General features: G+C 34.6%; 1 protein-coding gene across 14 annotated transcripts in view; it reads left to right on the top strand.

Moving 5' to 3' along the window:
- DAB1 (DAB adaptor protein 1) overlaps positions 1-27,022 on the top strand; it is a 754,595-nt gene that overhangs the window by 543,217 nt on the left and 184,356 nt on the right. For all 14 annotated transcript variants that reach the window (XR_015748591.1, XM_087960346.1, XM_087960344.1 and 11 more), the window contains one exon: positions 6,473-6,675. Coding sequence is in view for 13 of the 14 variants with exons in the window: in XM_087960346.1 (XP_087816472.1) it covers positions 6,609-6,675 (67 nt within the window). In the remaining variant the exon portion in view is untranslated. The remainder of the gene's footprint in view (positions 1-6,472; positions 6,676-27,022) is intronic.

Raw genomic sequence — 27,022 nt, 5'->3', positions numbered from 1 at the left:
CCTGATATAAAATTTAAAATATCAGTTGCTATCTAATGAACATGCGGTAGTGAATACATATTGTTGTCTGGTGCTGCAGGCCTAGACACAATATGATATAAAAGCATAGTAACTTTTCACCGTTTAAGATACTTTATATCCTATTATAGCCATCTTGTCCATTTTGGTTATGACAATGGCCCAGTATTTTGTCCAGCTGGTATTTACTATAACCTCTGATTGGGGATTTTCCTTGCTTTCTTGCCTATTCTACTCATGTCGGGAAAAATAGCACCTTCTTCTTTGCTTTTTTTTTTTTAAAGCCCTTTGTGTGAGCCATCCTTCTTTGTATTAGATACCTGCTTATCTGATTCATCCATCAGTGAACTAGTAAGAAGAACAGAAATCACATTGTTACTATCCTTGGTCTAGAAAGGCAAAATGACAGAACTCTCACCTAGTTAAAAAAAAAACAAAACCTAAAACAAAACTTTTCCCCAACCCATCAATTAATCTAAAATATCTTTCATCCATTTGTGAAATTGTGTGTTTCTTTTTTTTAACTGAAGAAAAAGCTTGTAAAGCTAAAAGTGTCATCCTTTTGGAGGTGGGGGAAAACATTATGAAACTGGTGCTTTCATTTTAAATTTTATGTAGGACTTAATGTCTCCTAAGCATGCTATTTAAAAAAAAATGAGAAATAGTATATGCATTAAAGCAATGTTATTTTATTCCCCCTTTTTAGCTTGACATTCTTATTTCACAAATAGAATGTAATTCTGTGTTGTAGTCTAAGGGTACTTAATAGCTCTCATGTGCTTCATTCTTCAGATTTCTGCTTGAAGCTTGTGCTGTTTGACATAGAAAGTAATCTTCATCAGTGTGTTTTTGTTTTAATCATTCCTCACCCTCCCCGTGGGAAATTGAAGTTATTTATATTGTGTTTAATCAGCCACTCCTGTGAAACAGTTTCATTGTTATCATCTGAATGAGAGATCAGTTAAGTGAATGCTGTGTACCTGACAGCTCCTTTAAAAGAAATAATATGCCGTGATAATTAAAGGGGAAAACTTCCTTCCATTTCAGTGGAAATGACTTGAAAGACAACTTATTGGATCTAGACTGGGGGTGCTATTGAATGCATTCTTCCCCTTGTCAATCTAGTTCTACAGCTTAATAATGCACGGAGTACAAAACAAGAGTTTAGTCAAAAGAAAGAGTCCAACTCTACTCAACTCAGGCTAAATTATGATTACCATTGTCATTTTCTTTTAAGAAAAATATTAATATAATTACACTTTCAGTTAAAGAACCTGCTTTACAATGTTTCTTATGTCTTATTTGGATAGGCGGCTGGCATTTCAATGTTTCTGACAGTCTTGATTGTATTTTTCTTCATTACAATTATTACTGTACCCATTTTACAGATGAAAACATTGAATTTTAGAATTGGAAGATTGTCTAAGGCTTAAACCTTGATTTCTACCTGTCTGTTTTATTTCTGCATCATACTTTCCTTCCGATATGTAAACACTTTATTTGGGAATTTCTTTCTATGGTGTCTTCTAAGTTTAGTTTTAACAATATGGTCTGAATCAACAGTATTTAAATATTTGTTTACTTTATTTTAAAAATAATTGAGTATACATTTATTGTTTTGGGTAATAGACTATTCTGTGGTATGTTTTCTGGGATTGGTATTTATGTGCCATTCTGTATTACTAATGTGTACAACTGTTAAAACAATAACAATAATATACATAATTATTCATTTTGAATGCAACAAAGTTTATACTACTGTGATTGACAGTAAAAGTACTGACTAAGCTGATTTCCATCATTGTTTTTAAAGAATAATCTATACCAGGAAAATATTTGATTTTGTTGGGCTTCTTGTTAAATTTGGATATTATTGGTAAAGGTATGCTTTAATGGCCTTATGTTGATTCTGTCTTATGTTTCAACATTTTGTAGATGTAATGCAAGATCATGGAAAGGGCATCTGAAATGCCCTTTCAACTGTTGTACAGTTGTAAGTATAGCTAGAAACAAAGTCTTGCTTCTGCATCTTGTTTTTATATATTGAAGGTGCATATTGAATACATAAAAAAGATTGTAAGTCAACTAGTCCTTTACCCAGGGATCCCCAACCTTTTGCCCCTGCCGGTTCGGCGTACACAGCCCTAAGATGATTGAAAGGCTTTCTAGGATAATCAATTGCTTTTTGCAAAAGCCCCCTCATGACCATCGTACCGGGGGGACCCCTGCTTTACAGAAAATATTAACAGATAATATTGTTTCGCGATATGTACTGCTGCATTTTTGATGAGTCTCTTTGAGTCCTTCCATCAAATATCTTTCGAAATACGTTTTGCTGCATAAGCTAACAAGATGATGTTATTGTAGTATTATTCAGAAAGGTACTCAAACAGTGAAGGCAAAATGCCTTCAGGAAGGCTAGATGTGTTACTTTGATATCTTTCAGGGTAGAATAACACAAGAAGTTGGTATATCCTACTTACATATGCTGGACAGTTGTAAATTAACTAGATATTGATGAATCTATTGAAATAAAGATACTTAAAGTTAGAAGTTCTGTTTCCTCTTTAGGTTTTGGGAAGTTTGTAAAGTGATAAATGTGCATTAAGTCTTGCAAATGTGTTAATGCTTTAACATTGCCTGTGAAATTTCTGAGAAAATAAAATTTTAGCTGTATCACAGCCCATCTACCAAGAAAAGGAACACAGTATCAGATTAGCAAAAAGTAGAGGAGGGGCTAGATCTTTTCAAAGGCTAGGGTTTTATATTTATTTTATTGTTTATGGTTTCTGCATAATCTTACATTATTTAAAACATGGTTTTATCAAGATATCTGTATTAGCTTAACTTATTTAATTGTATAGTTTAATTATTCATTTTCTTTTAATATAATTTACAACCCATTTGGAAGTTAGTGACTAGAAATGAATAGTTTTAATTTTGGGTTATTTAGATGATTTGAAAATTGACTTTATTTATTTGGGTTTCTGAAGAGTTGTCAGAAACTTTATCTTCCTAAACCAGTTGTACAGACTTTGAAGATCTGTTTTTTTAAAATTGGATAATTCATGTACAGTTCTGAAGAGCTCATTAAGGAGAACTATATACAAACCTTGACACACTAAAAGAATATTAAATCAGTTCAAATTGTGCATAGCCATGTAAGGTTATTGAAGCATTTCAAAATGTTGAAAGAGCTTGAATTTGAAAAGGGCAAGTAGTTTTAGAGACTTAATTTAAAACACTTATTGAAATCATTCTGAAGCAATGAGAAGCTTTAATCTCTGTATTGTAAAATGCTGAGTTTTTTAAACTATTGTCAGTAACTAAGATGTGAAGAGTCTTGTTTGGGTTGAATCACAGGATATCTTGAATCCTGGGAGGAATAAAATGACTTTAGGGACATTTACCTTATGGCACTTTCAGAATGCTGAGTTTTACTTAGAAGGTCATCCTAAATGACTAAATCCCTGTTGTAATGACAATTTATATAGGGTCACATAAGCCAAGGTTGATGCAGAAGAATCACTTCAAAGGAATGAAAGAAGTTGTCAGGCAAGTAAGGTTTAAGAAGGATAAGGTGCAAGAGAGTAATGTAATTGATAACTATGATATTAGCAGGAAGAAAGATACTACATTCAGGAAAAAAGGAAGCTAGTTAACCAAAATGTTAAATGACAAACATGTTTCAGGATCTGACTTTTAAGTTCTTACAGTCAGCTTCTTGTTTTTATATTTACTTTTCTACTTTATAAGATTCTGATCTCTATAGTTGCAAATATCATTCAACACAAAGGACAAAGACATTATAGGAGAAACTGAACTTTGTAGAAAAAAGATGCATAAAACACACTGCCTCAATATAACAGAATACTGGAGATTGTCCTAATGGTTAAACTAGGAAATTCAACTGACAGTTCTTTCTGATAAGGGCTGTGTGAAATTTAAAGGACATAAATATTTAGATGGACAAATGCTAACCAGAAGCAGCTTGAGGGAAACAGCATCAGTATGCTTTTTTTGTTTGGTTGGTTGTTTTTGGATTTTGGGAAGAGTAATGTTGCAATGAGATATGAGCAGAAAATAGAACATTAGAACAGTATGTGTGATTTCATTCCATTGATCTCTGGTTTATAGACATATTCTTCAGCTTTAAGGATTTTTAGCCTCAGGGATTTTTCAATATTTTACCAGAAATATTTCATAATATGTATTGGCCTAGTGGTCAAGACACCAGGCTAGAAAGTGGGAGATAGTGAGTTCTAGTTCTGCCTTAGCCACAAAAGCCAGCTGGTTGACTTTGAGCCAGTCATTCACTCTCAACCCAACTGTCCTCACAAGATTGTTATTATGAGGAAAATGGGAGGAGGAAGGTGTGTTGGGTATGTTCACTGCCTTGATAAATTTATAAACATAATAAAGGTAGGATATAAGCAAATAAAAAAATTCAGCCATCAACAGTAGTTTGGCTTAGTGTTTAATTCAATAAAACTAGCTTTGTTTTTGATACTGGCCCTCATGCTAAACAAAAACACAGGCAGCTTTAAGATCTGAGACTATAAAGGAATCAGAATTCCAACTGAACGACAATGTTTTTCGATAATTCAATAACCTATCCTCTTTCATGCTGATGCTTCTATTGCATCACACAGCAGTATTCTATAAAGTATCAGTCATATTGATAGCATTACATGAATGAGTTTTCTAGTACAATAGCAACAGTGGTATGCTTATGAACAGAACAGCCAGATTTCTCAACCAAAAGTGCTTTTCCCATGAATAAGAAAATGGTTGATATGCTGTTTTGAAAGGAATGCAAAATAGATATATAAGATGTTCATAAATAGTGGAAAAATTGATGTAGAAAGCATTTATATATTCAGCAGATATTTGAAATGAATTGTTGTGTTCAAGAATATGGGTGGTGTGGTGACCTAGAGGTCTTGCCTCCCACTTGGAAGGTTGAGAATTCAGTCCTAGGCAGCGACAGATGTTTTTCTATCAGGGCACAAAGAGAAAACATTTGCTGCAAACTTTGTATAGGTGTCAAGAAGGATATCCAGCCAATAAACGCCTGTTGCCTTGAACCCACCCCAAAGCAAGGGATTACAGGGTCATAAAAATGTGTTCAAGTGTGTGATTTTGTCCAAATATAGAATTATATTAAAATATAGAAAATGTGGGTTTAAACAGTAGTCTGTTTTGTTACCACAGTGTTTATAACTTTCCTTTCAAGCAGTAGATTGATAGCTATATATAAAAATATGTACAAATCAAGTGGGCTAGTGGAAAAACAACCATACATTGAGTATTTGTTCTGATTCTTTTTGTACATTGTATGTGTATAATAGTTAATTATCTACCTGCTGGAGCTGTTTGAAGGAGGAACATTCTGTCTTAAGATATTGGATTGATCTGGGCAATAATAGTACATTAATTAGAGGCTGTAATTGATAGTCAGAAAATGGAATTGCATCACTTCAACTCAAAGTATTGATATTTACCATCTTGCTTTTTAGATTTTTATTTTAAGCCTCTTATAATATCAGGATTATAACATGATGACTAATTGATATGATAGTTCTTCAGTCTCTATGATGCTGCTTTGAAGAAGTGTTTTTGTTGAGTTTCCTGCAAACTGAAGCACACCTATGAAATTTCTTACAGCTGCAATAAAATATAAACTTTATGTATACAGTTGCCAGTAAGTTGTTGAGTTGAAATGTTAAGAGCAATAGAGAGAACCAGGTACAAATCTAATCTCAGGCAAGAGTAGCTGTTTGGATGATAGTATGAAAAGATTGCATTATAAGCTCAGAGAGGAAAATTTAGATGTAAACTTAACAATTTTTTCACACATACACTATAAATGCAGATACAAATAACTTTATTGCCATCATTAACCAGCAGAAACTATAAATACAACACATGTATGTTTAAAGACCCTTGGTGGTTCACTGGTTAGACTGCAGTTTTGCAGGCTACTTCTGCTCAGCCAGCTGCCTGCAATTTGGCAGATCGAATCTCACCAGGCTCAAGGTTGACTCAGCCTTCCATCTTCCCTAGATGGGGAAAATGAGGACCCAAATTGTTGGGGGCAATATGCTGACTCTATAAACTGCTTAGAGAGGGCTGTAAAGCACTATAAAGCAGTATGCAAGTCTTAAGTGCTATTACTATTTATAAATCTTATGTGTGTTTGTGTGTAGAAATTGTAAGAAATTCTCAGGACTTTAGTAAACATCAAGGTTTATTCATAGTATTTATTTGTTACCTACTGTAAATATCCCACTAAAATTAATATAACTCTCATAAATGAGACAAAGAGAAAATAAGATTTCTTAACATACATGAAAATTAACATATATTACATAGGAAGTTTCAACTGAACCTTTATATGTCTTAGAAAATCTTATTCTTAAGATGGCTTAATTATGTTGTTTTTTTATTGTAGCACTTCAAAAGGGTGAATGAAATGAGCTCTTTCGATTCTAGTATTTGAAAAGCTAAGTAATTCTATGGAAGAATTGTTCTAAATGAGCCTGGCCAAGATACTGGATCTGTGTGAAGAGGACTAAGGATACAATAGGATGTCAACTGAGACAGAACTTCAAGTGGCTGTTAAAACCAGCACAAAGAAAGAGTCTAAAAAGAAAGGTAGGAATTTCTTGTACTTTACAGCTTAGTTAAGGATGGTACTATTTCTACTTATAGGATCTTGTATTGTTGTTTTGTTAGAAACTAACTGACCAGATGAGTACACAAATTCTGTTTCTCCGTTAAGCTTGAATGCATTGAAGGAATTAAATGATATGCAGCAGACATATACATTCCTATAGAATCGGGTTTGTTCTGTATTTTTCTATAAGCATTTATAGGGGAAAAGGGGATTTCTAGAAGTATATTTTCTCAAATTACTTTAAATGTGTCTTTTTAATGATTATTTTAGAGATTTTTTTTGTTCTGTTTATTGATTTGTTTTCTCCTATGACTTTATCAACCAATCCAGATTTTGGTGGATATTTTAGCTATCATATTTCAACATTTTTGTATACCGTGATGTCCCATCATAATGAGAATAGTGCTTTCTGGCCTTCATATGAATAAGCTTTTTTTTCGTAGCTTACCTGATCCTCTATTTCTACCCTGTGCTATATACATATTTAATTCTTGTCTATCCATGCAATCTATGAAGTTGCATTGACTTATAGTGGAGACTATATTAAATATTTCTGGCCTATTACTCATATGTATATATTTAGGGGGATCCTTCATACATTTATATGTGTACATTTTTAGTTTTTAAATATTCAAAATATCTTTCTTTATAGGCCAGGTAGAGAACCTCTGTCTTCTACAGAGATCATTTGGCCTATCCTGATTGTTTTTTTTTTTTTAAAGAAACACCTTAAAATCTGGCTCTTCCCCAACAGCGGTTGATGGATTGGTCATGGGATCTTTATTTTAATGTTGTTGGCATTCTTTTTGTGGATATTTGTTCTGTAGGAGCTCTGCATTACTCTATTTTTAATTGTCTCACATCATTCACTGCACAGAATTGTAATGGAGATTAGCAGACTATATATACATTGCACAATACAACACAACACAGCACAACGTAACATAACATGAGCGAGAGGCAGAATAGGCAATACTAAGATCTTTTTTTGTGTATGGATTCTCACACAATTAGCAAATGAAATGAGAATTACCATGCTGCCATGCAAAAAACAGCTTTTGAGGATGAAGTAAAGTTATTAAAAAAAAACAAGTAGATTAGCATAAATAAGTTCAGCAAAATTTGGGATCATTCTGATCAATCAACACTGACTTCAAAATTGTTTGAAGGTATTAAGTACATTCACCACCTTCAGTGTGTGTGTGTGTGTGTGTGTGTGTGTGTGTGTGTGTGTGTGTGTGTGTGTAGGGGGGAGGGGCAAGATGATAGTAATGTAAAGAAGGTATTTTTATCATTCAAGCATCTGGCTATGGGAAATATTTCCAGAACTGGAAGCTGAAATTCCATTTTCCACATGGCAGCGTTAACCTAAGTCCTTCCAGATTGTCCTTAAACTATTAAATAATAAGATGCAGGAAGCATGAAGAGCAACACTGTGGATTATGTGACCATAAGGCAGAGTATTACAGAGGGGGAGTTGTCACCATTCTGAGCTGCTTCACATCTGCTTTACTATAGGAATGCTTCGGAAATGTCTTCAGTGATTTTTCTGTTTTTTTCTCAGTTGAATTGGATTCTCAGCCCATTTCCTAAACTCAGAGTTTATTTTGCTGATTATTTCCCCCACACCAAATTTTATTTATTGTCTGTTTTGTGTGTGTGTGTGGGGGGGGAGAGATTACTATTCTGCTAGTAGACTTACACACAGGCAAATAGATAATGTTCCAAGACCTTTTAATCAGCAATTGATTCCTAAAAACAAAGAATTAAAGGAATAGACAGTTACCATAATATTTGGTATTAAGTTAGATCAAAGCTGAGGATATGAAACTTTGTGATACTATGGTCATTAAAAAAAACACATACATTTAAATGTCCGAACCTCTAGTAAAAGTAACAATTTTTTTACCGGTGTTAGAGTAAGGGAAAAGGAATTCCCACTTTTAATTACTATATTTTAACTGTATATCAAATGAAAAATGCTAAATCCATTTAACGTTTTAAAAAACCCTTCCATTTGATATACTCCGGAATGACCATACTGTATTGAATCCTGTAAGTCCTTGATTTACAACTATTTGTTCACGGATCATTCAAAATTACAATGGCACTGATAAAAGTTACTTCCACTTACTGGTCCTCATACTTGCAACCATCACACTGTCTCCATGGTCATGTGATTAAAATTTGGATACTTGGCAACCAGCATCTATTTATGAGAGTTGTTGCATCTAGAGTCATGTGACCGCAATATGTGACCTTCACAGCTGGTTTATGATAAATAATGTTAATAGGTAACATAAATTCTGGCCCCAATTGTGGTCATAAGTTCAGAACTTCTTGTATATTTTTTACATAAACTGGTTAAAAAAAAACTTTGCGAAGAAAACAATCCGCCAAGCCTTCATCAGTTGTTTTGAGACCCATATTGTAAGAGAAATATGTATGATCTATATCAGGGGTGTCAAACTCAAGTCTTCACAGTGGCGTCACGTGATGTATCAGGAATTTTTTCCCCTTCGTTAAACCGGGCATGGGCGTGGCCAGCATCCGGCCCATGTGCCGGGAATTTGGCAGCCCTGATCTGTATGGTATGACTAGTTACAACTCACAATATAGGAAACTACTACACTAGAGTCAGATAGGGAACAGACAGAATGTTTCTATGACTGCTATTGCATAATCTATACTTTCACCATCATTAATATTTATGTTTTAAATTCCTTCCTCATTTAGAAGTCTGATATCTACTAGCATGGGGCAGATAATGAATTTGCTAATAATAAATTGGCTGAGATCACTGTCAAAAACTGTCTTTTGTTTATGTGGGACAGGCCTATTTAATACACACTTTCCACAGTAACTTACATGGCAATTTCAATAATTCATAAATGCATGTGCTGCAGAGTTTAATTGATTGAGTTCAAACACTTTGCAAAAATAAACCTCTTGTGTGAAAGGGTTACTGACAGCATTAATTAGAGATGCTCTGAGTCATAGTGCAAGCTATGGAAAATTTTCCCAACTGAGTCACAATTGAAAAAGTCATTCATCTTCCTATTTTGTTAGAGAATGATTCTTTTCATTGGGCACATATTTTGACTCCATTTTCTCAGTGGAATGCAAGTGATCAAGTAAAAAGAAAAGAAAAAGGCAACGATGATAAGCACAATTAGAAAGTTAAAGAAACTCCTTGGACATATTGGCATGAATTTAGTTCTATTTGTTACCATAAAAGAGGCAAATGTTTGTTTGTTTGTTTGTTTGTTTGTTTATTTAAGTGTGTATATATGCACATATGTATTTAGTTATTTATTTGTTTGTTTATGTATTTATGTATTTATTTATTTGTTTATTATTTTTGAAATTTTAAGCAAGCCAGGCTATTGCAGATCATTGCCAATCATTTTTTAAACTATTTCAATTATTTCAAGAAGAATGTGTGAATTTAAATTGGAAAATGGCAGTATATTCAATGAAAACATTTACTGATTTCAAAATTTGGTTCAGTTGAATTAGCATTGCACTGATATTAATATATGTTTTGGATCATTCTAAATTAACATTATTTTTCTGTAAATATTTAAAAATATAGTTAAATTAGATATTAGTTATTTTCAAGATTTCTAAAACACATTTGGGATATTCCATATTAAGTGAATATTAAGGAATATTAAATACATGTCTAATGATCATATTAATTCAACAAAAATATTTTTAGTGTTTACAGGGCACCCTCATTATATTGAAAGTGTAAAATTGGTAAGGGACACACATTATGGCCTTAACCATTAATGGTCTATTTTAGTTTATTTTGATAAATTGGTTAATTTAACAAAATAATATGAAGACTACCATTGTTTAGAGATATGAATATATTGTAAACCATATTATTGAATGTGGGAAAGCAGGTTTTTTTAAAAAAATTATTAACTTGGATGACTGTTAGCATTTCTTAGGGTATTTAAGTATGAGTATTTCATAAATGTTACGATGAGATATCAAACAGCTGTAGAGTGAATCTTGATAGCAGCAATGTCTAAATCTCACTAATCTTTATAGCATTTAAGCAATTCTTCTATGCACTTTACTGCAATCAATAAAAACAGGTTTAAAAACCTGAAAACACATTTTTTCCTGTACATTACTGTGTTATGAAGTCTTAAAAATACTTTGTGTATGCTTACAACAACGTACACAGTAACACAATTCATTTAAGCTCCTAGCATAAATTTATAGAAGTAATATGAAAAGCTATTTTGAATCAGGACTATTAAAGTCCCTTTTGCCATGAAACAATAAGAGGACAATTACAGACAGTGCTCGTCTTACAAACAGGACACATTCCAAGAGGTTTTTTGTAAGACTCTTGTGTTTGCAAGTTCAAGCAAGTGTACATATGCAGTGCTTTTAAACTAACCTTCTCCCATGTTTCAGGACTTTCTTTGTTGGAATTGCAAACAGATTTGCTTGTATCTGCATAAGTGCATAATTCAAAAGTTCCTAAGTGATGCCTATACTCCTTTTATGTATCGAAGCTATAGCAGTGGTGGGATTCAATTCTTTTTTACTACTGGTTCTGTGGGCGTGGCTAGGTGGGCATTGCCAGATGGTCATGTGACTGGGTGAGCGTGGCTAGGTGGTATTTTTTTCCCCCTTTCACAGCAAACCCCTGTACCCTGGTTTGTTTGTTTTTTTTTGCCTACTGGGCCTCAGGGAAACCTCCTGGGAGCAAAAAAGTGGCGCGGAAAGGCTGCACAGCTTCCCCCCCCCATGCCCCATTTTTTTCCTACTGGGCCTCAGGGAAGCCTCTTGGTGAGATAAGTACAACAGTGAGGGGGCAGATCAGCTGTGGCACACGATTTAGATTAGCTACAAATCAAGAAATTTGATGATTTCCTGGTTTCTACCTAATCTAAATCGCATATTATTTTTACTAGTGGTTCGGCTGAACCGATAGCATTTTTTACTACTGGTTCACCTGAACCGGACCAAACTGGTAGAATACCACCACTGAGCTACAGGTGATAGAATAACATCACAATTTTCTGTTGTAACAGAGAAAAAAATCCTGTTCAGTAATTTATTTTAAATAGAATCAGGTACATTAAGCTTCTTTTCTTAAAAAAAAAAAAAAGTACCTAGGCAAACCATGCATATATTGGGAGGCAGTGATGTTGGCAAACTAACCAAAGGTTGAAAGTGGACATTTACCATGTTTTAAAACAGTAAGCTTATCATTTGAAAATAGTACAAGTAAGAATTCCAGGAACCATGCTAGGCATTCAATTAGTTATTTAGTTTGTCTCCATCTTACCCACTTATCATTACATGAAAAGAATGTTCTAAGAAGGGAGTTAGAAACTAGTTTGAGCCATGCTCTTAAAAATTATTGTTTTAATTTCCATAATGATACTTCAAATTATGTGCATTTTCTCAATCAGACTCTTCATAACACATGTGTACACCCAACACATATGCACGGTACAGCTGTAACAGAAATGTGTATTTTAAGAAGAGATATTTGTAACACACACATACACACACATGTTTTCAAGGATGTGTGTGTGTGTGTGTGTGTCCTTGAAAATATTCTAACTTAAAAAATGAGTTTTGTGTGCTCATCCATTGAATTTAAAAACACAAACAAATAAGTGCCCGAAGTTGACAGCACTATAAATAGGCATGACAGCGTCAACAATTGTTTAAAATCTGCTGGCTGTTTCAGCAAGCAGTGTCATCATAAATCACATTTCTACTGTTATAGCTGAGTGAGAAATGTTACAATGAAGCATTGGAGATATTTGCATTTTCTGGTAGGAAGTAGAATCACATTGTTACAAACAACCTCACATATTTTCTTCCTAGGCAATACCATTTTTTGCCATTTCTATAAAGTCCTCAACCAATTGCCACAATTGAGCCCAAAACTTCTGTTGCTGAGATAGTAGTTAAGTGAGGTTTTCCCACTTTACTATCTTTCTTGTGATAGTTGTTAAGTGAATCATTGAGGTTGTTAAGTTAGTAACATGGTTGTTAAGTGAATTTGGCTTCCCCATCTTCCCTGTTTTGCCTATCAGAAGGTTGCAAAAGGAGATCACATGACCCCAGAATACTGCAACTATGATAAATATGAACCAATTGCCAAAATATGATAAATAAGAACCAAAAGCACCCTAATTTTGATCATGTCACCATGAGAATGGTGCAAAAGTCGTAAGTGTGAAAACTTACTTCAGTGCCAGTGTAATTTTCAACAGGCACTAAAAGAATGGTTATAAATTGAGGACTACTTATAGCGCACATCAGCAACATGAACAGAACTTAAAAAGTGCATACTCTTCAGCTCCCCTGCCTCTTTTCTTTTAAAAGACTTTAAAGACTCTAGAATAGGGCTGTCAACCTCCTGGCCCATGGGCCAGATGTGTCATATGCTGGCCATGCCCACGGCCTGTTCAGCAAAGGGGGGGAAAGTCTCGATACGTCACGTGATGCCGCCGTAACAACATGAGTGCCTGGTCTTTTTTCCTGCGTTCTGGTCGATGGTGTTAAGGGTCGCTTTGAGATGACGTCAGCAGTGTGATGTTAGCAGGCCGGATTCTGGAATAATGCTGAAATAACTGCGGGGCTGGAGACAATCAATGGCTCTTTTCCTGAGTTGATATGGCGCATCGTGTTGAGAGGGGGTTGGGGGTACATATAGGTGATAGTTTAGCCTTAAATTAAAACATGGTGAAGGTGGCATAAGGTGGGGATCAGTTAGTGGGGATCAGAATAAGCTAGGGATGTAGACATGTTATAGGGTTAATAGCACTTAGGGATAATGGGTTAGGCGTGGCTAGAATTAGAACTACGTATAGGCCTGGGTGTGGTGAGGTGTGCCTTATGATCATGGTAATAAAAGGAAAGGGAACAAACTCAAACTCAACGCTAACCTCGCATGGCTTCTAGCCTTTCTTGTCAGATAAGAGTATTTGTTATTTGCTGATTTAATGAATAAACCATCATTGCACTACAAAGGAGCTGGAGTTTGTATTCATTTCAGGACAAATCTTCAATACTCAAGGACTGGCTGAGAGTGAGTTTGACACACCTGCTCTGAAACTTCCCAAATCATGTTAATGAAATTCTGAAAGCATCTGACGTTTTTTGCTTTGAAGGTTTTTTTTTCCCCTCAAAGAAATATTTAGCATATCTTTGAAATATTCTTATATCATTCAGTGACCTCATCATAGTATCTGGGAGCTAACAATAAAAGAAGAACTTGTTGTGGTTAGCCGGCAGCAATGAGGAGGACGTTCCTGAGGAGACTGTGCTAGGTGTGAGTGAGAGCAGGATGATTCATGGAAGAGCAGCACAGGCGAGTCAGGAGTAAGAATGCTAATTAATAGCCACTCCCTCCAAGGAATATAAGCCTGGTTTCAAACGGTTTTTGCCTTTGCAAAAGGCAAAAATGTTCGAAGGACTCAGTGTTGTGATTAAAGACTCTGGTTTATTTGAGGACTTCTGCCAAGGTTTTTCTTGTTGGACTAATTGGCTGCAAGCCATTTCTTATCTACAAAGAGGTTTAATTGTAGATTAAAGCCGTGAAAGTTTGTGTTGTTGAGTTTATCTGTGTTTGCTGTCTGGGATTTCGGTTGGGTCAGAACAGAACTAGTGGAACTATATATGGTATACATTAAAGCAAGGGACCCCAAACCCTGGGCCACAGACCATTCAGACTTGGGCTGTGCAAGCAGCAGGTGAGCAGGCTCATGTATGCAGTGTCACTTGTGTAAGCAGTGTCACTTGTGTAAGCAACTGGTGTGTGCATCCGCTGCTTGCACAAATGGAGCTGTATGAGATGCACTGCTTGTATTGAACCATCCCCTCTCCCTGCAATGCCAGGAAGTCCAGTGGACTGCTGTGTTAAAGAGAAGTTTTTAAGAATGTAGCAGGTGCGCTATCACTAGATTAGGTTCTTAAAGAAGCATGCTAAGATCTGTTCAGATTTTACCATTGAGGGGTGGAGATCAACACCTGTTTCCTCCATTATGGATCCAGACAAGTGCTTCCAGTGTAATATAAAATATGAAACTATGCACTTAGATCAGGGGTGTCAAACTCACGTCACATGGCATCACATGACGTATCAGGACTTTTATCTCCTTTGCTAAACCGGGAGTGAGCGTACATCCGGTCCGCAGGCCGAGAGTTTGACAGCCTCATACACTTTGACTAATTTTATGAAAAAGAGACTAATCCTACCTCAGAAGTTTTTTGTAGATTCATTGATAACTGATAGTAAGTGATAGTAACAATATAAGCAAAGTAAATCAGGGGAGGCTGAATTAGCAAAGCATCCCTAGGACACATTCTTCATCTGATTTCTATGCTGTAGTGCAAGAAGCCATTGATTGGCATCCACCTTTTCCCAAGCTGTATTTGTACTTGAGTAGCATCCAGGATATTCAGCCACCAAATATAAAAGAAGAATAAGTTTGTATTCTCTCGTGTCTTCCCTCTGTTTGCCACAAATAGATATGGAAACAGCTGCTTTGCACAGCTTGTTAGTATAGGCAAAGCACAGCTCCTTCAGGTTTTAAAGCAGCTGTGTTCTTTGGAATTGTTGCAGAACTGTTTTCAAGGCTGGCTTGGTTATCTGCATGTGACAGTACTACCACTGACAACAAAGTGGCTGCAAAGGTAAGTATGTGTGTAGACAGCTGGCAGTGCAAACCTCCCAAAAGATGTGGCTCATTTGATGCTTAAAAGAGAAGCATTACTTGTTTCAATACACTTGGTGAAACAACTCTTGAAAGCCAATAAATAATGATTTTTCCCTACATGGGAACTTAGAGGTAAAATATATATAGTCCTGTAAATACTATATATATTAATGGTATTTTTATATTATCTATTTCAGTTACTTATTGTAATATTGGTTTTACTACTTCTGTAGTAAAATTGTAATAGTATAAAGATAATGAAATCAAACCAAATCTGTATAGATGGGATATAAACATTTCTTCAGGTGTAAATTCCGTCATCTTTCTTGTTATTTGTCTACCATTATCAGGAGACACAGATTTTTGTCTAATACGGAATATCATTTTTTTCTAAGAGTTCTGTGATATTTTAAATAATGGTTGCTTTATATCTCATAATTTTCTAGCAGAGATACAAATATGGGCAGGTTTGGAATGATCTGTGATCATTCAATTAAAAAATATCCACAAACCTTCTTCTTCTAAATGGTACAATAGCTTCAGGATCTGGATATCTTAATTTGTTTTATAGAAGTAGAAGGCAACCATTGTTTATTTAACCTTCATCCCATAACCTTATCATCCTTTTCCTGCAAAATCTTGGTTATAGGTTTTTGATTTAGTGATACAAGTAGTCCTCAGCTTAACAACACTTTGCTTAGGGATCGCTTATAGTTACAACAGCACTGAAAAAAGTGACTCATGACCATTTTTCACACTTATGACCATTGCAGCATCCCCATAGTCACATGATTTACATTCGGATGTGCTTGACAGCTGACTCATATTTATGACAGTTGCTCTGCCCTGGAATCATCCTTTTGCAACTTTCTGGCAAGCAAAGTCAATGGGGAAACCAGATTCATTTAACAACCGTGTTACTAATTTAATAATTGCAGTGATTCGCTTAACAATGTGGCAAAAAAGTTGTAAAGTGGGACAAAACTCACTTAACAAATTTCTTACTTAGCAACATAAATTCTGGGGTCAATTGTGATCATAAACTGAGGACAATCTGTACTACCCTTCATAGTTTATTGTACAGATAACATCCAAATTACTATGACTTACAAAGTGTGAATTAAAAAAAAATGAATACTATCTGTTGGAAATGTATAGTTAGAAAATTTAGTTGGTTTGCTTAATTGCTTGCCAACTTCATATGCTAGGTATAGTTATATTATCTATAAACATGCAATATATAAACTCTAGAAATTGCAACAATTACAGTGTAATCTGAAAATATCAAGCAAGAATTATATAGATTGATCCATGTCTTATTAGTGTGTTACTCAATATTTGCTGCAAACTTTAATCAGAAAGTTATGTATGTATGTATGTATGTATGTATGTATGTAGATATGTATGTACTGTGTGTGTGTGTGTGTGTGTGTGTGTGTGTGTGTATGTATGTATGTATGTATGTATGTATGTATGTAAACTTCCAAAAATGTTTCTTTCCCTCTTTTATTTTTCTTTTAAATACTCAAAGGATTGTTTTCAAGGTGATGGTTTTGCCTCACCTGTTGCCTTTTATTTTAGGGCTGCCCTCTGACACATGATATCTTCTATTATAGACTAATAAGATACCGAGACATTTAAGACAAGAACACATGTTTGGGATTTATTTTGATGCTGCAATAAAATCCTTGTTTTGCATCAAGCTATTACCATTTAGGAAGAGTCATTACAGGACTAAGAGGGTTTACTAAAGTTATTTTGGATATAGAGACAATCAGCACATTAACCTTTTAATAAATAGCTTTGATGATCTTCTGTGGGATATTGTATGACCTACATTTTAATAAATATAGACCTGATACATTGCAACAACACTGAATTTACTTTTGTCACCATGGAGATAAACAGGAACTTTATTTCTGGCTATAGTATTGAGTGAATCCAAGTCTTTTTTCTGACAAAAAGAAACTAATATAATAAGAAAGTAAAATAAGAGATTCAAAATACATAAAAAATGAGTAAAAATCTATTGACTTACCCTCGGATGAAACAGAGAAGAATATTAAGTAGAAGACTGGGTTGACAGGAGAAAAACCACTGTTAAATCATATAATTCTGTTTTGCTTCATTACATCTGTTAAGAAAGTCAAAGAAAATAGGATATTCAGTCAGATCATATATCATAGTATTCCGGACCAGACACCTTCACATTAAAAAATATTTTGTTTGAAATATTAATAGGATTAGGAGAAGGTGTCAGATATTTTCTAACATATAATTACAGTGATACTGTATGTGGCTTTTATGGAACACATTCACAAACTTTTTTTTATTTGTACAAATGAAGTCGAATATATGTGTCCTAGAGTAATGTTGCAGGATCCAATCTGGATCAGTCACCGGGACCAGAAGTTTAGTCTTCCGAGCTTTCAGACTGTTGCTCATCTTCAGGGAACTTCTCTCTAGCACAGTGTATGAGTGTTTTTTATTTGTAATTTGGCCTTGAAGCTACTAATACTAGACATACCATGGTGAAAGAAATGTGCTTTGTTTGTTCTACTGAAGTTAAAGGGCCAAATGCAGTTTCTGGGACATTGCTTTCCATAACTGGGAGTGACACAGGAGATGTTTATTTCTTGCACTCACACTGTAAATTATGCCCAGAAAACTCTACATAATTTAGTGCAAATCTGTCAACATGGGCACCATATGATCTTTCTAGTGTCTGCTGGTGCATTTTTCGCCATTGAAATCTCTGGATATTTTTCAAGGGCAGCTTCACACAGAGCATTTTGCAAAAACTTAAAGTGCAAATGAGGAATGAACAAACTTTGCCAAACCTAGCTGGCTCAGGAATGGTTTCATCTGGCACACTGGATCTAATTGCCATATGGTCAACCATGTTCCTCATCATGGCTGGCAACTGGGCAATCTAACAACAGCTGAGGACTAAGGTGTCCTCTCAGATTGCGGACTGTTCTCCTAAGGACGGGAATAGGCCCACTCCAAACAACAATTCAAAAACAATCTTCTATTTATAATTGTGTATATAAAGTGGGGTCAGATACTGTTGATGTATAATTTTCAGCATTGCTGCATGCATTATAGATTATGTAATTTTAGTTTAATTTGGACCAAATCATTTTGCTAATTTTTATATCAGATCAACTTCCCAGATTGACCTCAGGTTTGGAAATGAACTATATTTTCTAATATTTTAACTTATCAATGCTTTGCTGCTATTTCTCAAAGTTGATTGGATATAAATACTTATTAAAGATGCACTATGTTGTTCTAGAATTTGTTGACAGGCTGCAAGAGTGGATTCTTGAGATAGGATTTTTTTAAAAAGTACAGTACATATGAGTAACATATACTTTACTATTAGTTAAGCATCTTGACTGCTGTTTACACTTAGTAGATTTTTAATTGTTTTAATATCTTTTAAATTATTTTAGAATGTTAGAATTATAAGCCATCCAGAGTCACTTGGTTAGTTGGGTGGCTATAGAAATTGAATGAATGAATGAATGAATGAATGACATATACACTTAGAACACTCTTTGTTTCGTTGCATATTGCAATTCAAGCAGTATACCATCTGAAAATCAACACAAGATTAACCAAACTGAAGAAAAAAAAGTACTTGTAATCCCAAATCTTAAACTGAGCACTATTGATTAACATATATTATCCATCAAAAGTGCACATGAAATCATAAAACCTGGTGATCTTTCTGACTGAATGACTTTTCTTGTACATAAAGGAAAGAGTTTATTCCACTATTCAGTTCTTCCTTGCCAATATTCTGGTAAAACTGCCAGCACTACATTTATTTATGGGAAAGAGGGTATTAAATGGGCCAAACATTTTCTTCTGTCTCAACAAAATATATAGTAATATTCAAAAAGTGTGTTTGTGGGGGGGAGTTGTTATCAGACATTCAGAATAGACCTGGTGAGTGAATATAAGATAAACCATCCTTCTTGTATTTATCTCTGACCATACCTGATATAAAAAGGATTTTTATCAAGCAATTACCTGTGAATTAAGGGATAATCTTACATTTACTGATAAGAATAGAAATTGCTTAAAAATAAGGAATGAATAGGTACAAAGGTACAAATAACATGACACTACAGCTGAAAATGTACATTAAATGTTAACACCTTTGTAATAGGAAACTTGTCCTGTTATTATCTCACTTCATGTCATGCCCATTCTTGTCTTCAAAATAATCCTAATTTGTAAAACTTTTATAAAATGAATTGACTGGTGAATTCTATATTTTGCTTTGCTTTTTTTTAAAAAAAGAACTGACTATTAGAAATCTATAGGTGCTTAATTGTGTAATAAATGTATCAAAATGTATTGTGAAATTATTTAGTCTTTTCCCTTAGTTGGCAAGCAGTGCTGTGTGTATAGTTCTGCTGGGTATATACACTTGCCTACTTGTTGAGAAGATTAAAGAACAGAACTGGAAAAGGGGTCTAAACTCTGTAGGTGTAACCCTTATGCCTGGATCTCTAGGTTCACTATGTACTCATAAAATATATGAAATTCAGAAATGTATTTACTTTGGCATTATACCACAAAAATGTCTAGCAGCTTATTATATCAATGCAAATGCAAATACAAATACAAACACAATGCAGCCAGCTGTAGGAGAACAGCAAGCAGAACTGGAAGGTGGAGTAAACGGCATGATCAGTTTAGAGTTCTTGCATTGCCACAAGATAACCAAGTCCAGCCATTTTTGAATTCTGTTGACCCTTATCTAGGTCAATTTAGTGTTGACTATTACTTGTCCAGATACTTGTGTATAGCTTTCAATAAATCATTTATGCTCAAGCCTACATGAATAGTCTTGATTCTTTGCATTTGACAAGCTTGGTCTAGTGGTAAAGCACCAGGCTAGACAGCAAGAAACTGTGAGTTCAACTCCTACCTTAGTCAACAAGGCAGCTCAGTGACTTTGGGCCAGTCACACTCTCTCAGCTGAACCCACCTCACAAGTTCGTTATTATGGGGAAAAACAAGAGAAAATGTGTTGGGTAGGTTCACTGCCTTGGATTATTTGCAAAAATAATGGAGGATATAAATAAATAAAATATTGTTAGGGTTGGCAGGATATAAATAAATAAAATATTGTTAGGGTTGGCAGTGCAGGTTCTCTGCATTGGCCCAAGCATTAATACTTATAAGATAACCTTTAACTGACATTTTTTTCCCGTGGGCACACTGGCACACATTAAAAATGAAATTCTGTTCTCAAAAGTACAGATACACACACACACATACGTGCTATATACATACATATGTATATACCTACATCCATACATATACATGTTAATCAGTGTCCACCCTGAATACATGATGGAAAAAGGAAGCTTGAGAGTTCACAAGGTTGACGCTGTATAGAACAAAACTGTGATTGAATCTGGATGTTCTGCTTCGATACGAAGCCTCCTCCCGAAGGTAACAAAGAAAACAGGTCATGAAGAGGACATGTAGCATCCCAGACAATCCTGCGAACCCTGCTCAAGCAATGCATATATGCTATACCCTGGATAGAAGGGAATGAACTGCCAATAATGTTTTCTGTCCTCCTCACCACTCACTGTAGTGCCTTCCTGTCTGAAGCAGTAATGCTTCCAAACCAGACTAATGCAATATGACAAGATGCTCTTGATCATCCCTTGTGGAATCATTGGCTAGAATAGAGAGGGAAGTAAGAGGCAATCTCCATGGGGAAAAGCTACAGAGGTTAAATTTTGGAAACCTTTATCTGCCTTTTTCCAAGAGAATGACATTTCTTGTAAAGATGTGATCAGAAATAAAGAAACTACTTTTGTCTACTCAGTGAGTTGATCTGATTCCTTGAGCTTGGCATTACTATTGATTCACCTGTACATTGGATGTAGCTGAATCTTTGTTAAGGAGAGAGAATACGAAGAGAAATAAAATAAAAGAATTTAGAAGAAAAAGAACACACAGGAGAAAGTGAAGTGGACTAGCATAGACATAGATTTCCCTTTGGTTTTTGTAATAGGTTAAGCATCAAAATAAAAGACAGACAAGAACTTTATCAGTTTGCACATAAGTTTATACAGGTTGTAGATTCTTGCATTACCTCTAAACATAAATATAAAAAGGGCTGATTACTGTGATGAATAAAAAAAAACCCTAATTATTAATATGAGGTTTTTGCAACCCCATTCTGTGTATACTTGTATCTCTCATTTTCAAAACATAGTTATTGAACAAGTGAAATAGTGTAATTTCTGATAACCTGACCCATTTCATTGTCTCTTGAGATTTATCCCTTTCTTTGTATGTTAATGCAGTTCCTGTATTTTGCATTGTTTTTCAGTCAGTCTTCATTCTCAATTCTCATTATTACTTGTTTGGCTTTCAGATCACTTATATTGTTTCCTATTCACTTTCATGTCCTTTGTTTTAGTGTCTATTGTTACAAATTTGAACAACCTGCTTTGCTTTGCATTCTGTTTCCTTTGTGTTTTTCCAAATGAAAGAAGTTAAATAGAAATATATATAAATGGTGGCTCCTTCAGAGTTAACCTATGGCAAGTATACTGGCCTAACAGGTTTGTGCTTTGCTTGCTCTGCCCACAAATAGGGGAGTGGGGACAAAATAACATATGGACAGTGAGTTAATTTCCTTCAGATGAGCAACATTTTGCCTGAGCTCCTACATTCTGCTCCAAATATAGTAGAGTACTGAGATGGATGAGATGAGTGGGTGCATGTTAATAATAGATTATATTGATCTGAGTGAACTTGTCTTTGAAGGAACAAAAGCCTGGGAGTGGCTAATAGACTAACTAATGCAGTTTATATTAAAAACAGAAACTCACATATTTATGCCCGCTTTCTCTGCATTGAATTTTACTTACCCTGTACTGGCAAAGTGCTCCTTATTAGTATGAAGTACATCATTAAATACTAATCGGAGCAAGTCAACCACATTTCTGTCTGGAACAAATCTCAAAGAATTGAAGAATATTCTACTGTAGTTCAGTATTTTGAATAATAACAGAACCTTAGTGTCTTGATTAATAAGGTTTACTGATGATAAAATTAAATATAAATAAATAAATAGATGTGTTGATGATGATGCAGAATAAGTTCTTCATATAATGGTTATGTATGCTTTTGTGTGAATTATTGGCATGTGCATATTCTTTTCTGACTTTGGTTGGGTGCAACTCTTCATGCTGACTTTCTCCCACCCTTTCCTCATGTCTGTCCATACATTTCTTCATTTGGATGTCCAGGTTTATAATTCATGTCCTCTGTTCATGGATGTGTTATACAGAAAAATCCCAGTTTGCCACTCACTATCTTTTTGTTTAAAATGCATAAGAAGGATGATGAAGAAATAAAAATGATAAGTAGAACTCTAAGGTTTGTTTCAAAATTATATCTCTTGTGATGGAAGCAATTTTAAAACACATTTATAAGCAAATCAAGTGTTATGGTGTCACTTAGGAGAACATGAAGTGCTTTATCTGTGCTCAGAGCAGTGTTACTAGCATGTAGCACGTAGCCAGGAAAAAACACTTAGACATGCTCACAAAAATCCAGGGACTATAATTAATACTTACAGAATAAAATACAGTAATATTTATTGATGAAAGTAAGAAGCCATATCCAAAGAATTTCTAAAACTGCTGCAATTTAGAAACAAACATAAAAAGAGTGTTCATATCCTTTTATAATTTATAATGTATTATTTTCCTTCCATCTACATAATGGACTGCAAGGTAATCCACTTTTGAGTAAAGTGGTGTACCTGTTTCCATCAATCATTTCAGTTTGTACTGTTGAGTCTTACTGCCATATTGTGGTTCTTTTCAGGGGTGGATGACTGTATAAGAGCAGCTTCTCAGAGATGTAAGTCCTTTGAAACCCATTGTGTAAATAATGTAATGTTCCTGAGACATTCTTAGCTGCCTTCCGAAGGACAGACAAACTTAGATATGGGATTAACCTTTGTTGTATTTGTGATGCAGTTGCTTAATTAATTGATGCAGTTGCTATAATTGGAATTAGATTGGGAGTGAAAATAAATAATTCTGAGTTTTAAGTTCACATAAGCTATAGCTAGAATTGTATATGAGTTTGTTTACATTCATGATGGCTAAAAAGGAGACGGGAAATTGTTGTATTTTCATGTCAGTATTCGATTTTGTGCAATGATTGAATTGTATTTGTAGAACATATCTATGTTTTATGACAGCACAAAATGGAACCTTGAAGATTTGGTCCTGACTTCAACATTCCTTTTTGATCAACATTTTAAACCATGTACACTAATACTTCAATGCATGAAGGAATGTGCATGAAAAGGAGATGTAGATAAAATGGTCCTGCACACTGAATGTGTCATAGCAAAGTCCAAATATATGAGTGTGCTTTGTACTTTTCCAGAACAAGATTGAAAATTTGAATTAAAATGAAAGGGATGAAAGAGCAGCTTCTCTTAAACTATAGCCCAAAATATGTCTGTTGATTAATACTAGATTGCCACTCCTGTATTTTGAAATACTGATATAATTACTCTTTGGGGACCTGGATCCAGAAGGAAAAGCTCATGCTTCACTGATCTGCTTCAGAATCTATTGCTGCTTTCCTGATAAAGCAAATACTATGTTTGTAGTTTAATTTCCACCAGGTGTCTCTCTTTATGGTTCCACGGTAGAGATTAATTGAAAAAATAAAATCAAAGGACAAGAAATGAAATAGAGTTCAGGTAAAGAAGATATTACTGGCAGGAAATATGATGAAGTAGAGTTGGAAGGCAATTTCACTCAGTAAAAGGTTTACAGAATGATACCTATAGCACATCAAAACTACATGTAAAACATTTATATGATGTTTGAAAGAAAGAAACTAAAAACAACTAAGATTTTTAATAAGCAATGTTGTCTAGTTTGGATCCTAAAATTAATGGTCCAGTCAATGATCCAAGTCCTTCTATTTAGATAACATGTACAGGTAATTCTCAGTTAAAATCTATTCATTCAGTAACCATTTAAATTTACAATGGAGTATTTACCAATGGTCGTAGTTGTAGTTACAGCCATCACTGTGTTCCATTGGTCATGTGATTGTGTTTCAGACTCTCAGCAACTGACTCACAATTATGACATTGCAGCATCCCACAATTACGTGATTGCAATTTGCGACATTCACTGCTGGCTTCTGACGAGCAAAGTCACTGGGAAAGCCAGCAGGAGATAACAAATGGTGACTGTGGGATTGTGGGATGCTGCAATCTTACAGGGTATGCTTAATAATAGCAACTGGAATTGCTGGCACTGCCATCGTACTTGGCGCAGTCACATAATGTCACATCTTACAATTGCATTGCTTAGCAGTGAAAATTCCAGTTCTAGTTACAGTTCTTAAGCAAGGGCTTTCTACATATTATTTCACTTAAATTATGCTAAATCGATTTCTCCTGTTCAGCATATTGAATGGAAACCTCAACTAATACTCTCAATGCTAAGCCTTGCTTAAATCGCTACAGTCTTGTTTATACATTGTTGATAGATGACTGTTGAATAAGACAAAAAGAAGCCTAGAGGGCTGAATATATTTTAACAGTCTAATTTATAAAATCTTGAAAATAGTGTCATTAGTTTAGAACTTGGTGTGGTATTTTTTCTCATGAAAGTGGTAAGTTAGTTTTCCTTACGTTTTCTGAAAAGTTACTCTTGAGGATAAAGGGCTTATTTGAAATACCAGTAGAGCTACAGGAGATAAGGAAAATGACAAAAAAAAATTGCTCGCCGTCCATCAGTGTTGACTGTCACTGAGTTGGAATGCTTCTAACCCCTAAGGAGAAAGGCAATTTAAGATTTAATTTGCACTTTAATAGAAAAAAAAATCTGATCATAAATAAACATTTTAAAGATCTCATCGTTTCTAGTATAAGCATATCTCTTATAAGCAGGCTCCTTATTTAGGGCATGAATTCAACTGCAAATCCAAGGACTCTCACACACTTGGACTTCTTGCCTTGGCTTCATAATGGTTTACTTGTTGTTAATTGAGAACATATCTTCAGAATAGGGCTTTCCTCTCCAAGCCAAATAGCTAAGGCAAGCTAAAGGCACTTCAAGATGATTCAGTAAGAAAGTGGTTTCCATTATAAAACAGAGCAAGACTTCCTATTCAAACTAATCTTGCTGCAGGACTGCATTTCCCACCTGGATGCAGCTGGAGCATCTCTGGCACACTGCCATTGTCCTGACAACAGCAGCAGAAACCATCACCATTGTTTTAGAAGAGGGAGTGTGTGTGTTGTGTGTACATGCACATATACACAGAACTACGGGAGCAATGATTTTTAGACTGACATGTTTCCTAATGTCTTATGAATAGGAAGAAAGCACATCCTGAGAGATGTTGATCCTAAAAGGGCTGCCAATTGTTAGTATCAACACACTTCTTCCATTTATTTATTTATTTAGTTTATATTTAATTATTTTGTGGATTTTGTTGTTGTTTTAATCTCTTTTAAATTGTTTTAATAGTTTTAGAATTATAGAATTTAAGATGTCCAGAGTCATTTAGTTGAGTTGGGTAACTACAGAAATTGAATGAATGGGTAAATAGATTTTTACACTTAATGGTTCTCCCCCCACAAAGAATGATTCTGCGAAATCTTTGATCCATTTGCACATACCGCAGTTTACTTGGATAGAAAAGTCACTTTTTAGTTATGCAGTATGTACACAAAATGGGGATCTAACTGCCAAAAATATAAGCATCTTCAAATTCAGCAAGGGGCCAAAGAAATAAAATGGACTGCCCACTAAAAGTAAATTGCCAATATTTTAAAGAGGAAGGAAGTCATGGTGGTAGGAGACCTTAATTACCTTGATATCTCTTCACAGACAAATTGCCAGCTATAGTCCTTATTTTGCTAATAATTTTCTCCTTTAGGGTGGAGATTATATAGCCATTAAGCTGCTTTAATGGTTTAATTTGGATTCCTGTGCTGAGAAAGCGATTGGGTTCCAATCTATGATTCTATCATTCTCATCTTGAAGTTTATCTTATATTAAGAGTGTGTTTTAGTTGTCATCACCTACATTTTTTTCTATATCTATTGAAAGTATTCTTCAATTTTTACACCAGCTTGAAAGTACTCATTGATTGCTTTCAAAAATTGTATTAGCTCAAGGTTGCAATAGTATTGTCTTCATTTTGCAAAAAGGTAACTTAAGAACAAAAATTCTTGAAAAATGCTATGATTCAATTTAAAAAAAATTTTTTTTTCAATAGAGTAGAAGAATACAAAACAAGCCAAAGATATAAAGTAAGAAAAAAAGGAAAGGAAAGAAATTTTGGGGGTGGGGGAGTGGACATATAATTACATCTTCCACTTTTCTTTCTATCAATAATCACCATCTTAATCTTTTCTCAATTTTCTAATGTCCCCTTTTATCCCCTCAAAATGCCACACTGATTTTTATCAGCACAGATATTTCATAAATAAAAGGGACACCTTATGCTTGGTGGACATGTAAAAAGCTAAAAAAATGATTCATATACATACTTTGATACAGAGGATTTTAAAGAT

This window comes from Notechis scutatus, chromosome 3 (assembly GCF_049901735.1).
Source record: "Notechis scutatus isolate UNSWTSFEM ecotype Mainland chromosome 3, rNotScu1.2, whole genome shotgun sequence".
NCBI lineage: Eukaryota > Metazoa > Chordata > Lepidosauria > Squamata > Elapidae > Notechis > Notechis scutatus.
The sequence above is the reverse complement of the archived record's forward strand: the minus strand, read 5'-3'. Positions and strand labels throughout refer to the sequence as shown.